The sequence below is a fragment of the Drosophila sulfurigaster genome, chromosome 3, assembly GCF_023558435.1.
Source record: "Drosophila sulfurigaster albostrigata strain 15112-1811.04 chromosome 3, ASM2355843v2, whole genome shotgun sequence".
In the NCBI taxonomy this organism is placed as follows: Eukaryota; Metazoa; Arthropoda; class Insecta; order Diptera; family Drosophilidae; genus Drosophila; species Drosophila sulfurigaster.
The window spans coordinates 8,773,233-8,788,203 of NC_084883.1; the positions used below are offsets into that span (position 1 = coordinate 8,773,233).

General features: G+C 40.3%; 5 protein-coding genes across 5 annotated transcripts; 2 read left to right on the top strand and 3 right to left on the bottom strand.

Moving 5' to 3' along the window:
• Positions 1 to 91: 91 nt before the first annotated feature.
• Positions 92 to 2,628, top strand: LOC133846480 (cytochrome P450 4e2-like). Its single transcript, XM_062281482.1, has 6 exons — positions 92 to 344; positions 909 to 1,018; positions 1,075 to 1,424; positions 1,483 to 1,852; positions 1,916 to 2,087; positions 2,150 to 2,628. The coding sequence occupies exons 1-6, from the start codon at positions 185 to 187 to the stop codon at positions 2,563 to 2,565; spliced, it is 1,578 nt and encodes a 525-aa protein (XP_062137466.1). The 5' UTR covers positions 92 to 184; the 3' UTR covers positions 2,566 to 2,628.
• Positions 2,566 to 4,527, bottom strand: LOC133846477 (maltase A1). The gene is made up of 3 exons (XM_062281479.1): positions 3,185 to 4,527; positions 2,927 to 3,122; positions 2,566 to 2,861 (listed from the first exon to the last, which is right to left on the bottom strand). The coding sequence occupies exons 1-3, from the start codon at positions 4,509 to 4,511 to the stop codon at positions 2,651 to 2,653; spliced, it is 1,734 nt and encodes a 577-aa protein (XP_062137463.1). The 5' UTR covers positions 4,512 to 4,527; the 3' UTR covers positions 2,566 to 2,650.
• A 2,037-nt stretch (positions 4,528 to 6,564) lies between these two features.
• Positions 6,565 to 7,286, bottom strand: LOC133846492 (larval cuticle protein 1-like). The gene is made up of 2 exons (XM_062281495.1): positions 7,178 to 7,286; positions 6,565 to 7,107 (listed from the first exon to the last, which is right to left on the bottom strand). The coding sequence occupies exons 1-2, from the start codon at positions 7,187 to 7,189 to the stop codon at positions 6,712 to 6,714; spliced, it is 408 nt and encodes a 135-aa protein (XP_062137479.1). The 5' UTR covers positions 7,190 to 7,286; the 3' UTR covers positions 6,565 to 6,711.
• A 3,024-nt stretch (positions 7,287 to 10,310) lies between these two features.
• LOC133846479 (maltase A2) lies at positions 10,311 to 12,575 on the top strand. The gene is made up of 3 exons (XM_062281481.1): positions 10,311 to 11,858; positions 12,031 to 12,159; positions 12,217 to 12,575. Exons 1-3 carry the CDS (start codon positions 10,345 to 10,347, stop codon positions 12,287 to 12,289), a joined length of 1,716 nt encoding a protein of 571 aa, XP_062137465.1. The 5' UTR covers positions 10,311 to 10,344; the 3' UTR covers positions 12,290 to 12,575.
• A 319-nt stretch (positions 12,576 to 12,894) lies between these two features.
• LOC133846478 (maltase A3) lies at positions 12,895 to 14,938 on the bottom strand. The gene is made up of 4 exons (XM_062281480.1): positions 14,711 to 14,938; positions 13,278 to 14,643; positions 13,073 to 13,216; positions 12,895 to 13,008 (listed from the first exon to the last, which is right to left on the bottom strand). The coding sequence occupies exons 1-4, from the start codon at positions 14,862 to 14,864 to the stop codon at positions 12,942 to 12,944; spliced, it is 1,731 nt and encodes a 576-aa protein (XP_062137464.1). The 5' UTR covers positions 14,865 to 14,938; the 3' UTR covers positions 12,895 to 12,941.
• Between the last annotated feature and the right edge of the window lie 33 nt (positions 14,939 to 14,971).

A 14,971-nucleotide genomic window follows, 5' to 3' on the forward strand; every position in this document is an offset into this window, starting at 1 on the left:
TGTGATTTGTTGAAACCCTCGAGTTTTTTAAAGTAACTCTAATCTGTAAATGTGTAGACGATGATGCCGTATTTAAGTTCTGCGCCGTCTGGAAGCTAGTCGCATTGTCAGTCGGAGCCTCGTTCGGTGCGGACGGAACGAGTTTTATTTTTAATTTCGGAGTGTATCGTAGCGTGTGGTTGAAATGTGGTTTATTTTGTATGCCATACTGGCATTGCCAGTGTTATTGTTTTTATATTTCGAACTGAAAGTGGCTAATAAAAAACGAGTGCTAAACAAAATAAGAGGCCCGCCAACATTGCCTGTAATTGGGAATGCACATCAAGTGGGCAAAAATCCAACCGGTAATTGCATCAAAATAAAAACAAACAAATTGAAAACTATCAAAAAAGAACAAATAAATAATGTGAATCGTTTTGCATTTTCTCGAATTGTATTAGAGCTGATGAGGATTGTGGAATTACATCAGTTTAAATGCAATTCGGATTAAAGCATTAATTGATTGGCATCAAATACAATACCCGAAAGTATAACCCTAAATTAAAATACAGAAAAAATACCACCCGCAATTAAAGCTGATAACGCTATAAGTACTCTGATAACTAGGTTAAGATTAGTTGTTGTTCGCAACTGATTAGTGTAGTGAAAACACGCAAGCAAAATAAAATTGTAGACTTGCCTCTCAGAAATTGTGATAGTGGCGAAATAACATATAATCAGAAATGATTGCATATACAATTTGTACAGACTTTGAGTCTCGGAGATAGTAAAATTATTATTGCGATATCACATAATGCACTTCAAAATAATATACTTGACTTTCTTGAGAATGAAAACAATTCATAAAATTGTGATACGAGTGAATAAGTTGAATAAATAATAATATTTTGTTTTATTAATCAACACAGAAATTCTGAATACGTTCTTCGATTGGTGGTTTACTTACGATAAAGATAACTTCCGCTTTTGGGTTGGCTATTATGCCAATGTTTTTGTTTGCAACCCAAAACATCTGGAGGTAAGTCTTAAGGAAATATTGATATGTGCAATTTCAACATGTTGTTTATCCTTCAGTATATATTGAGCAGCAACACATTGATTACTAAATCGGATATTTATGAAATGCTGCATCCATGGCTCGGGACTGGATTACTAACTGGAACTGGCAGCAAATGGCACAAGCATCGCAAAATGATAACGCCCTCATTTCATTTCAACATTCTTCAAGACTTCCACACAGTCATGAATGAGAACTCGACCAAATTTATTAAACAACTGAAGAAGGTTTCAGCCGGCGATAGTATTTTCGATTTTCAAAATGAAACACACTATTTGACACTGGATGTGATCTGTGAGACCGCTATGGGAGTGCCCATCAATGCTATGGGACAACACGACTCGAGTGTAGTGAAGGCATTTAAGGAGTGAGTAACGTATTAAATTTTTACGTTTAAAGTTCAAAATTAACCAACTTTTATTCAGTATGTGCTACAACCTTAATATGAGAGCCTTTAACCCTCTGAAGCGATCGGAGACGCTCTATCGCTTTGCCCCTGACTATGAGCAAAATTCTAAGACTCTTAAGATTCTGCAGAACTTTACCAACGAAATCATTGAGAAGCGCATTGAGGCACATCGCACAGGCACCGCCAAGAAAATCGAGGGCGATGAGTTTTCCCGCAAGAAAATGGTCTTCATGGACGTGCTGCTTTCCTCCACGATTGATGGTCGTCCTTTGACACAGCAGGAGATCTACGAGGAGGTTTCCACTTTTATGTTTGAGGGTCACGATACTACCACATCGGGTGTAGCATTTGCTGGCTACTTGCTCTCTCGATTCCCCGAAGAACAAGTAAGTCGAATAATTACTTGCACTGCCTAAAAGTATGCTATAGTTTTTTTTTTGTATTCAAAGCGCAAATTGTATGAGGAGCAGCAAGCAGTGATGGGCAATGAAATGCACCGCGACGCGACTTTCCAGGAAATCGCCGATATGAAGTACTTGGACTTGTTTATCAAGGAAGCTCAACGCGTTTACCCCAGTGTACCATTTATTGGACGATACACAGAAAAGGACTATGATATACGTAAGTAGTCAGTGAAATATAATATGAGTAAGAATATTTAGAAATTTATATTCAATTTTCAGATGGCACCATTGTTCCCAAGGGCACAACCCTTAATTTGGCACTTATTAATTTGGGGTATGATGACCGCACTTTCAAGGATCCGCTTCGCTTCAAGCCCGAACGCTTTGAAACTGAAAAGCCCGGACCCTTCGAGTATTTACCCTTCAGTGCAGGACCGCGTAACTGCATTGGACAAAAGTTTGCTCTGCTCGAAATTAAGACTGTAATCTCGAAGTTAGTGCGAAGCTTTGAGGTGCTACCCGCCATGGATGAACTGATCTCGAAGGATGGTTACTTAAATACCTATATCGGACTGCCGACGGCAGAGAAATTGCGAAAAGAAAAACAAGGTCACAAATACGATCCCATTTTGTCAGCTGTGCTAACACTAAAGTCAGAGAATGGCCTGTATCTGCGTTTACGCGAAAGAAAATGATTTCCTCTTATTTTGTATTTATTATATTTACAATACACAGCTTTTTATTGTTGAAATGTTAAACTATTCTGTGTATGCTATTCATTTAATTAATGCCTACCAAAACTGTGCCCACATTGGAGTTGGCATTAAATTCGGCAGTCTGCACAATGTCGCCATTGATGTACTGCGATTGCAATGAGCTGGTGATGATCTCAGCCTGTGCGCCAAGACTGAAGTATTGGGTGAGATCAATGGTCTGATTGGAATCACCAAGATTTAGTACAATCACATAAAGATCGCTGCCTTCCTTTTGACTGTAGAGAGAAAAGAATTCGATTAGTACTCAATGAAAGCTATGTGATTGAAGTTGATTAACTACCGTGAGTAGATGATAATATCATCGCCCACCGCTTGGATCTTCAGTTCGCCAGTGCGGAACGAGGGTTCTTGTCGCACACGCACTAGGGTCTTGAAGATCTGCAGATGGGACTGTGGAGCACGCAACTGCTGAAGGGCGTTGTTTGTCTTGTAGTCGTCCGCCACTGGCAACCAGGTAGTGTCACCGCTGGTGAAACCTAAACAAGTGTAAACGTTAGTGTTTTGTATTCAATGGGAATTGATTAGCGAATTTACTTACCAGCCATTGAGGAGGCATCCCATTGATAAGGCGTACGTTCTGGATCACGTGTGCGTGAATAGTATTGGTCCGGATCGGAGTTACATGCCTGTGGATCGACAGTATCCTCCCAGCTAATGAACACATCGGTCATGCCCAGTTCCTCACCGTTGTAGGTGACTGCATGGCCTGGCAATGTCTGCAGCAAAATGTTGATCAAGTCGATGCGTTGCACACCAAATCGCGAAGCCACTCGCTTGTTGTCGTGGTTGCCCAGCACCCAGTTGGCATAGACACCAGCTGGCATGCCATTCATCCATTTCTCAATGTGCTCCACATAGTCGGATGCCGTCGATGCGTTGTTAATGTTCGACAGGAAGTCAAAGTTGAAGGGAATCTGCGAACCATTGCGAGTGCCATCTCCATAAAACTTCATGATATTGTCGAAGCTAGTGTAGGCCTCAGTCATAAGCAGACGCGGATCTCCGCCATTTTCTGTGTGATATTCGTCGACCAACTCGCGCCATTGATAGACCATGTCAAAGGTTTCAGGCTGATCTTGTGTATAAATGTGCTGTGTGTAGCAATGATCATCGGGATCGGGGCAACTGGTGTCATTCGAGAGCGGCTCATCGGGATACTCATTGTTTTGATCCAGATCGACCTCAAAGAGGTAAGGAACCGCATCGATGCGGAAGCCAGAGACTCCCTTTTCCAGCCAGAATGTGATGACGTTCTTCATCTCAGCAACGACGGCAGGATTGCGATAGTTGAGATCGGGCTGTGCCGTTGCAAACTGATGCAAGTAATACTGTTGTCTGACCTCATTCCATTCCCAGGCACTGTAACGGAACTCCGAGTTCCAATTGCTTGGCGGTTCACGTTCACCGGTTGTCTCATTGATCTTGCCATCATGCCAGATATAGAAGTCCTTGTAGTCGGGATCGCTGTCCACGGACTTGATGAACCATTCGTTCTGATCACTCGAGTGATTGGGCACAAAGTCGAGAATAATCCTAATGCCGACCTCCTTGGCACGGGTAATTAAATTATCAAAGTCGTCCATGGTTCCATACTCGGGGTGTATCTTATAGAAATCGGCAATGTCATAGCCAAAGTCGACCATGGGTGACTTGAATATGGGCGATAGCCAAGTAGCCGTGAAGCCAATGTCCTTAAGGTATTGCAACTTCTCGGTGACGCCATTGAGATCGCCAATGCCATCGCCGTCGGAATCGCGAAACGAACGAGGATAGATCTGATAATAGTTGCCACTCTCCCACCACTCGGTGGCACCTGCGATGCCCAGCACCACGGAGACGATAGCAATGACTGTCGCCAATCGCATGTTGAATGTATTTGCTTCAACTCATTGGTGACACTGGCTTTTTATTGGAGGTTGATAAGTCCATATCATGACCGTACCCACTTTGGATTGCCCATTTGAATTGCTAGACAAATAGCTTATATAGTACATTTGTATTCTCTTCGGAAACTAATACCTCCATCGCTCAATAGTCATTGTTCATCCCGCCACTCAACTCTGGGAAATCAGATAATGTTCCCATTCTCCACCACTATTTGTTACCCAACAGCAATTTTTTTGATTGTGGAAAATTTGTACTTCTGGTTATTTATTTATTGTTGTCTTTGTACATTTGAAGTGTGCAGCAGTATTACTCAGCTGGCACTAATCATCTGATAGGAAGCCCAAAAAACTAGTCAGCATACTTGTTCTCTAAACCCCTTATACATCTATCTCTAAGAGGCTCATTATGAGATAACGCTGAATGAGGGTAAACAGTTTTCGTTATAAACAACTCGTTAATACAAGCAAATACTTCAGCTAAAGTTTTCCTTTTTGGGTAACCTTGTAAATGTCATTTAATAGGATGATAAATAAATTACAAAGTATTAAATACTTTAACCATTGTAAGTAATATAAGAAGTTAAATGTTGTTTATTCGTTACAAATGTTATAACTGCAAGAGAGTTCAATGATATAAAAAATAAATTTTTATCAAATAGTTATGTAAATGATTAAGTATGATTTAACCAAAATTTAAATTATATTAAATTATTATTTATAGAAAAGACAATTTTAATGGAACAAAAATTTTTGATTTCTATTTTTCATATTTAAGTGACGAAAAGTCTGCCAGTATACAAATACCATAAAATTCGAATCGTTGGATAGTTTTCGTGATATTTTAAGTTTATAAATATAAGACAAATTGAGGTAAACAAGAACTGTAACAATAATATCTTAAAATAATCTAGCAGCTCATTCTCAATCACTAAAACTATTTTTCCTGTAATACTTTTTTAAGCTTGCTTCTCTTCCATTCCAAGGTAGTATTTTAATTTTATATAAGAACATAGTTTTTTTTATATCTTGATGAATAACTTAGACAAAATTATTGCATTTTAACAAAATATATGTAATCGACAGTCGAGTCTGCGAGTTAAATAAAATCAACATCTCAACTTGACATAAGTAGATTGTTGGCTTTAAAACAACGTGTTTGGACCCATACATATATGACGGCTTTGTAATAATGCTGGAGAAGATCGCAGATAGTTATGAATCAAATCAGCTTTGCAGAAATAAACAAGGTAGCTATCGAATGATGAATCGACAGAAGATAATTAATCTCGTAATATAAGTTCTTGATGTTATCGGAACATTCCTATTCAAAAGTCGATGTAAAAATACTTTAGTGAAACGTTTATCTATGAAGCTAAATTAAATTAAATACGAACATAAATCAAAGGTTTTGCTTGACTAAATTAGATCTCAAATTTTTTTTTAGTTTTGGCAAATAAATACCCCAATTCAATTATTATTATCTGCTTTGCATTTGAAGTGCTTCGAAGCAATTAACATTAATCATTGTATTAAATCAATCAATGTCAATGTCAAACTCTTTTGATAAGACCATAAACATGAACTACTTATCAATCAGATTAAACATATTTAATAAGTTAAGTTAAAGATGTGTCTGTATATATTTTAATCTATATGTGCTGCTATTGCGGGCTATTCCGAATTTGGTTTTAGTAGCACACTAAATAATTGATAAAGTATCTAGAAAATGTATACAATTCAAATTTAGTGCGATTAAAAACGATATTTATACCCGCTAACCATAGCGTAGAAGGATATTTTAACTTTATGACTTCAGGAAATGTATTTAGCAGGCAAAAAGTGAAATATGGTATATTTTAAGTGTAGTACAATATCGATATACCAAATACGATTTTCGGCATATTCGATATGTATTCGAGCACATTCGACTGTAGACTTCTTACTTGCTTACTATTTGAAACTTTCTCAATTTATTGATCTCTTATTAATTGTAAAGATTGCTATTCGATTAAAAAGATAAGACCATAGTGTGTTTTGTTGCAAATACGTATTTATTATGCTTGTCAAAAAAAGATTTTTTTGAATTGAAGAGCTTAAAGACTATCACGACGTTTCAGAGACTAATCAATAGGACGATCCAGGTTCATAGCTAAGCGTTATCTCAGCCAGCGACAACTTCTTAGTGGTGGAGATGGTGAGCAACCTCTTCGTGGGAGTGCGCAGCATTCCAGGCCAGGGTGCGGGCAACATGCTCAGGGACAGCGGGGATGGCATCACCAGTTGGCTGGTAACCATTCTCGTCAGCGACGAACTTGATTTCAATGTGCTGGCCCTCGGGAGAGATCCAGCCGTAGCTGCCCTGGATGTTGCCGTGCTCATCACCGCTGTCTTGGCGGGTGATGTGGTTGCTGGTCTCCAGGGATGCATCAAAGCCATCGGCGCGCACATCATCCTTGCGGGAAAGAACCTCAGCGTGCACATCATCCGGGTGACCAACAACGTGGTGCTCAACATGTTGAGGTTGTGGCTGGTGGACGGCAGCAAGGGCAAGGCCGAAGAGAGCGCAGATCATCACCTAGAAGAATTTGCAAAATTACAAATTTTGTTATTATCAATATTGTATGTCTAGATTGTTCCACACTTACAGCTTTGAACATCTTGATTGGGATTTGAGTGTGCAGCTTGTAGAACGATGAGAACGAACGTTGACTGATACTCCACTCTGATCAGACAGAGTCTTTTATACAAAACTGCAGCCATATCAAATGTGGATCCATATTAATTGTGTCGCCCAGTTTATGGGGCTTGATCTCATCGCGCAGTTATTGCCTTGAATTATGGTTGTCTCTGGCGAGCCCACTTCTAAGACGCTTCGCTTAGAAACAGAGACATTTCGATAACAAGATACGAGCCCAGCTTAATCATTGAATTAATGCGCATACTAAAGTGCATCAAACGGGTCCCAAAACTTGTTCGCATCTCAAAACAACAGCTTGTCATCATTGCCAAAAACACAGGCCCCCCTTCTGGCCGACCAATCAAGTTGACTGACGATCGCCCCTTGACAACGGCAAAATGCATGCATGTGAGCATCTAACATTTTCTGGAGTCTTTTTAAAGTTATAGCACATTTGTTTCTATAATTATACTTTTGGTGTGTATTAATTCGGTTATTCCCTGTGCTTGGCAATAATAACGGAACAATCGAATGGAGACAAATACAAAAATTTGCAAAAAAAAAAAAATTTAAAACCGTTAACTTACTTAATGTCTTTATTTACATACAAATAGTACAGATGGGGGAAAAAATAAATAATAAAAATGCAAAAAATGCAAAAAAATGAACAAATGAAAGTATGCGCTGTAAAATTTCTGTACACTTCGAGCATACTATTCGTTGTTATTATATGTATAAGCTTATCAAAGCAATTGAAATTGGTAATACGATTACAGAAAACAAGTAAGAAATCTTCAGTCGAGAGTGTTGGAATTGATGATACCCGCAACTCATTGTGACTAAAAGTAAAACAGTGCGGTATAATTTAAAATATACCAAATTGATATACCGATTGCTATCTTTTATATATTAATATTGTACTATGTTTAAAATATACCATAGAATGAAAAATATACCAGATTGTCAGCCAAAGTAGTAGTACATAAGCAGTCGTGTTTGTGCATGCAAAATTATTTCTTCCATAAGTAAAATCACTATTATCTAATTGTAACCAAATTTTATAGTTATCATTGTATGTACCAGAAATCGCGACACTTAAAATTTGGTCAACATTTGATACAAACTTGATCTGTGTGCAAATATCATATAACAAGTGCTGTGGTTATATAGCTCTATCTCTTATAGTCTCTGAGATCTGGGTGTTCGAACGGACAAAAGGCATCAGATGTTGATGCTAATGAAGAATCTATATAGTTTATGTGGTCGCCTTCTGCCGGTGACATACATTTCTTAAATCCTTCTACCCAATGGGTAGATTAGATTAGATTAGATAAATTAGTTTTATGTTTATACTAATTTTAACATTTATTATTCCATTTTCAATATTTTTTCTATGACTTGCATTTTTATTTTATTATTTTTGTTGTTGTAGTAAGTCAATTTAATGCCAATAATGAATCACTATCAGTCTCTTCGTTGCAACTGCTTAAAGATGTATTATACATTAATTTAATTTATTCACTTTATTTGCAATTCCTTAATACATATTATTTATAGTCTTTATTCATTTCTATATTCCTTGAAATAAGCTCTTAAAATGCAATTAAAATAAAGTAAGAGGAGCCACAACACCTAGGGAATATTCACGAATATTCGAGCATCGAATGTAATGAAAAAGTGATGCACTCGATTTCTACTTGCTTCTCGTGCATATTTAAATGTGGAAAAAGGTATGTGGTCATTCTCTTTGTTGGGCATGCACAAGTCCTTCATTAATTAACTAAATGTGAGTAAGCTTAAAGCTATGTAATTTATTTAAGAGCACATCAAATTATTAATGGCCGTGGGCTGGCAAAAAATTTGTCAAAAAATAAAGTTGAGCATTTTATTTTTGCTGTTGAAAAATGTCAAGTGAGTGGTCGGTCACAGTTGACAGCTGTCAAGTCGCTAGTAGCGCACGTACATGAACTTTAGGCCTTTTGATTTTATTGCGTCAAGGATAAAGCCTCTGAGGTTCTTTATGTCCGTTTGGTGTCATGCAGTAAACTCGAGGGTGATTTAATATTACATTTGCTCAGAGATTTACTTTAAAATCTTAGGGAAAACATATCTTAACCGATTTTTTTAAATTGGATTTAAATAAATATATTAAAGAACTCATTTAATATTGTCATTTATTTTTATATTATTTTAGGTTTATTACAAAAAATATTTCATAGTGTTGTCATATTTTAATTGAACACTGAATTTAATTAAATTAACATATCTTTTCGCCAAACTCATCGATCAACCTACGAAATGTGACAAAGCCAAAAAAACCGCTGGGTATCTGAATACTGAGCGCGGGTCACATAAAACAATTTTATGGCAGCTTTTTGCGAATCCGAACGGGATTCAACGTGCTGGCCAGTGTATCGAAAATGACATCAATGCTCACGCATATCTTGTCGTGATATAAATGACTCAAAAAGCATACCCTGTATATTATATGTGGTACAAATAAGTACAATAAAAATATTTATTCACTGAATATTTGCTGTAGTGGTTATAAATTGATAATTTATTTTGTATTAAATATTAAAATGTTTATTAAATGTTACAAATATTTAAATTCTCTATAAATAGATAATAAATAATATAAGCATTGTTATTTTAGCATCATTCAATCTCTTTAAAGAGATAAAAATTTCTATTAAAATCTTAAAAGAATAAGTTAACAAGTATATTAAATATAGAATATTTATATCCTTGCCCTTCTTTAAAAGTCCCACAATTGAATAATTATTATATATTTGCATTGGTAATTTCGCATCATTAAATTTCTTTATGCTCGCAAGTCGATAATTTCCTGCTTTTATTGCTGGAAGGATACTATAAGTGAGATAAATGTGACTGTTATTAAAATTCAATAGGCCATAGTTTGAAGGTCTATTGGGGGGATTTATGGCTATAGGGTATCAATAGAGTTCGCACTAAACTTGTGTGCAATCTGAAAAGTGTGCCATAAAAGTAGCCAGATTACCCGACATTGGGTGGGTCTTATCGACTTCACAATTCCTATCGCAACATGCCAGAGGCAATTGTTATTAGCAAATTGATTTTGCGACACTCTCAAAACTCTCAAACGTAGCCGACATGTTGACGCGTTTACTTCTCGTTCTGGCCGCGCTGCTTTTTGTGGCCACACCACATTTCACCGTCGCAGCTGCTGTGGACGATGTCGATTGGTGGGAGAATGCTGCCCTCTATCAAATCTATCCTCGCTCCTTCCAGGACAGCAATGGCGATGGCGTCGGCGACTTGCAGGGCATAACACAGCGATTGGCATATCTGAAGGAGATTGGCATCACGGCTACTTGGCTATCGCCCATATTCAGTTCGCCGATGTCCGACTTTGGCTATGATATATCGAATTTCACCGAAGTCGATTCCATATTTGGCACATTGGATGACTTCAAGGCGCTTATGGTTCAGGCAAAGTCGCTGGGTCTCAAGATCATACTGGACTTTGTGCCCAATCATTCGAGCGACGAGTGCGAATGGTTCCAGAAGTCCGTGAATCGTCAGGATGGCTATGATGATTTCTATGTGTGGCATGATGGCAAAGTGAATGCTGAGACCGGGGAACGTGAGCCGCCCAGCAATTGGGTGAGCGTCTTCGGTGGCTCCCAGTGGACCTGGCATGAGACGCGACAGCAGTACTTCCTGCATCAGTTCCAGGTGAAGCAGCCAGATCTCAACTTTAGCAATCCGATGGTTCGTGAGCATATGCTGGATGTACTGGGCTTTTGGCTTGATCTCGGTGTGGATGGCTTTCGCATAGATGCCGTGCCTCATATCTACGAGCATCGCAATGCCGATGGCAGCTATCCGGATGAGCCAGTCAGTGGCTGGAGCAGCGATCCGGATTCCTACGAGTATCACGATCATATCTACACTAAAGATCAGCCAGATACTGTAGAACTCATGTACGAATGGCGCGACTATCTGCTCAAATATGAAGCGGAACATGGCGGAGAAACACGTGTCCTACTGGCAGAGGCTTACAGTGCTGTGGAGACATTGAGTGCGTACTTCGGCAATGGCACTCGACTGGGCACACAGCTGCCTATGAATTTCCAGCTGATGTATCTCAGTGGCTACTCAACGGCACGGGATGTGGTGGGCAACATTGACTACTGGATGAACACCATGTGGGCGAATCATCAGACGGCCAATTGGGTTGTGGGAAATCACGACACCGAGCGTGTCTCCACTCGCATGGGTGCCCACAAAGTGGATCTGCTCAATGTGATTGTGAATTCCTTGCCAGGTGCCTCGGTCACCTACTATGGCGAGGAGATTGGCATGGCCAATGTGGAAACCGAGTGCACCGAGATCTCCTGTGACAATCGTGATGGCGAACGAACTCCCATGCAGTGGGCACCCACCAAGAACGGTGACTTCTCCACGGCTGAGAGCACTTGGTTGCCACTCAGCACCGACTTTGAGCGTTACAATGTGCGCACTGAGAGGGGCGTGGCTCGCTCCTCTTTGCAAGTGTTCAAGGGTCTGCAGCAGCTGAAGAGCAGCTCCGCTTTTCTGGCCTTCAAACAGGAAGGTGGCTTCTCGTACGAGGCAGTCACAGAGCAAGTGCTGCAGATTATTCGGTAAGTAAAGGGTTCCTTATGGAAATATTTCAATATTGATTCCCTAAATCTCATATCAATCGTCTCATTAACCTAGTTTATATGAAATTGCATTAAGTTGCTGTATAAGTAATGAAAAGTAGTGAGTCTATTATAGTCAAAACTTAACGTTATCGTTTCCTATACTCTCTAGAACAAATCTACGCAATGAGGAGTATCGCATACTTGTCAACATGGGTAACAAGATAGAGAAGATTACAGGACTCTCGAACAAGGTCTATGAATACATTTTGGTCACCGCATACTCTGTCCACAGACCTGGGTGAGTCAGGAATTTTTAACTCCAATTTGCCTATCAACTCACTCTTATTCTTTCCAGAGAGACAATTGATCTGAGCGAAAACATAATACTTATGCCGTATGAAGCCATTGTGTTGCGCTGGCTGGCGTGATTCATTTGGGTTTTTGGCCATCACTTAATCTGTGCATTTTATGATCCTCATAAAGATAAATCCTCATTTGGGACCCCAAGCCATGTGCTTTTCAATGCCATCAGCCACCTGCCACATGGGTCTGAGAACTACACGAAGAACTCAAAGTTCAATTGCAAGCACTTCAGAATGTTGTAAATACCAAGCACAAGAGGTCCCGAATTAAATGATATAATCACTTTTTGCTACACTTCCCACACTTAAGCGATCGATAAGGCGAGATCATAAAACTATTACAACAGAATGACAGATTGTGTTTGCATTTGATAATTGGTTTTTCAGAAATTATTGAAATCTTATCGGCAATAATAATAAGTACGAACGACTGCAGTAAATATTTACTGTGAATGACCAGTGGCTTTTGCTTTCTGCTATCCTAATCTGTGTTGGGGGTAAGAGGAATGCAGACGGAAAAATACTTGACCAGAAACTAAACAACAAACATTTCTGAATTGGCTATATTAAGTGGTTTATTGGTGTTTTTCGGAATATCCATAACTCATTCATCACACTCTGACAAAGCAAATAAACCCCCCAAAATTAAAAAAGTCATGAACTTTAAAACATTCGTTTAGCATATATGCATTTAATAACTTAAAATATTACAATGAAATTAAACGGTGCTCAGGACAATAGCTTCCTTGGGCATCAACAATACTGAGTTGGCAAAAGTCAAATCACTGAAAGAGAAAGAAATATGCTTTAGTAGTCTCAAGAAAACATTCTCTCAAGTTAAAAGCTTACTTCTTGCGACGCACGCTCTTGTCATTGACCACAACATAGCGCAGCTGAGAGCTGAGCTGAGTGAAGACAGAGTCCAGATTAACGGCTTCCACATCATCGTTGATATTCAGCACAGTAATGTACGAGGCTTGTCCAGCCAAAGAACTGCAAAAGAAATACATTTAATCTTAAGCTCAGGAAATGATAACTGAAGCCACTAACTAACCGCTTCAAGGCGAGAACATTGGGACCCAAGGCGTTGACTTGGATGTCGCCCTGCTTGAGGGTGACCTCATCGCGCAGAGCACGCAACTGCTTGTAGATATTCAGATGGCTGAGAGCAATACCGCGTTCGCGCTTCACATTCACCAGCTTGAAATCATCGGCAACTGGCAGCCAAGTGGTGCTGGCATTGGTGAAACCAGCCTGCGACTCATCGCTCCACTGGAAGGGAGTGCGCACAGGATCACGTGTGAGACGCTCGAACTCCTGCTCATTGGACTGACAGGCCTGAGGATCGACGGTATCCTCCCAGCTGATGAAGACATCTGTCATGCCGATCTCCTCACCCTGGTAAGTCACACTGATGCCGGGAAGCGTCAGCAGCAACATGTTGATGGCATCAATGCGATCCGCGCCAAGGCGAGAGCCAATGCGACTCTGATCGTGGTTGCCCAGGACCCAGTTGGCAGCTTTGTCGGATGGCATATTGTCCAGCCAGTTGTGAATCAGCTCGGAGTAATGATAGGCATCGGAATTGATGTTGATGTTAGATATGAGCTCAAAGTTGAATGGAATGTGAGAACCGTTGTTTGTGCTATTGCCATAGTATTGCATGAGCACGTCCAGAGGAGCATAAGCTTCTGAGAGCAGTACGCGATCATCGCCGCCCAGCTCAGCATCGATGTCATCGATAACTTCGCGGAATTGATAGACCAAATCGATAGTTTCCGGCTGGTTTGTGGTGTAAATGTGATCCAAGTAGGAGTAATCTTCGGGATCGGTGACATCCTCATTACGTGGCTCATCGGGCCAGTTGCCAGTGCTGTCGGCCTCGACTTCGAACACATGGGGCACAGCATCGATACGGAAGCCGTAGACGCCCTTACGCAGCCAGAATCGGAGCACATCCTTCATGGCCTCAACGACCTGGGGATTGCGGTAATTCAAATCCGGTTGCTTGGCATGGAACTGATGCAGATAGTAGGCCTGACGTCCCTCGTGCCATGTCCACTGCGAGCCACGGAACACGCTGATCCAGTTGGTTGGTGGCTGACGAATGCCATTGACCACCTTGCCAGTGTGCCACACGTAGTAGTCCTTGTACTCAGCCTCACCAGCTGCAGAGCGGATAAACCACTCGCACTCGTCACTCGAATGATTGGGCACAAAGTCCAAGATAATCTTGATATCCAGCTGCTTGGCACGTGTCAGCAAATTGTCAAAATCCTCCATGGTGCCGAAGAGTGGATCAATCTCGTAGAAGTTGGCCACATCATAGCCAAAATCAGCCATGGGTGAAGTGAAAATGGGTGACAGCCAAGTAGCTGTGACGCCAATCTCCTTCAGGTATGCCAATTGTTGCGTAACACCTTTAAGGAAGTGAATTAAGTAGAATATAATACGAGTACGATATACGTTTACTTCTCTTTTACTTACCATTGAGATCACCAACGCCATCGCCATCGCTATCCTTGAAGGATCGCGGATAGATCTGATAGAATTGCGCCGTACGCCACCAGCCCAACTCGGCCAGTGTGGGACACACAATGAGTGCCAACAGGCAGCAGACAGTCAAACTTTTCGCCAACATGTTGTCGCGACACCGATTGCGGACGGGGATTAGTTGGTGCCTCTATTTATGCCCTTCTGGCATGGTCGAGTGGCGGGAAATGAAGATAAGCTGAGGTCGTGATAAAC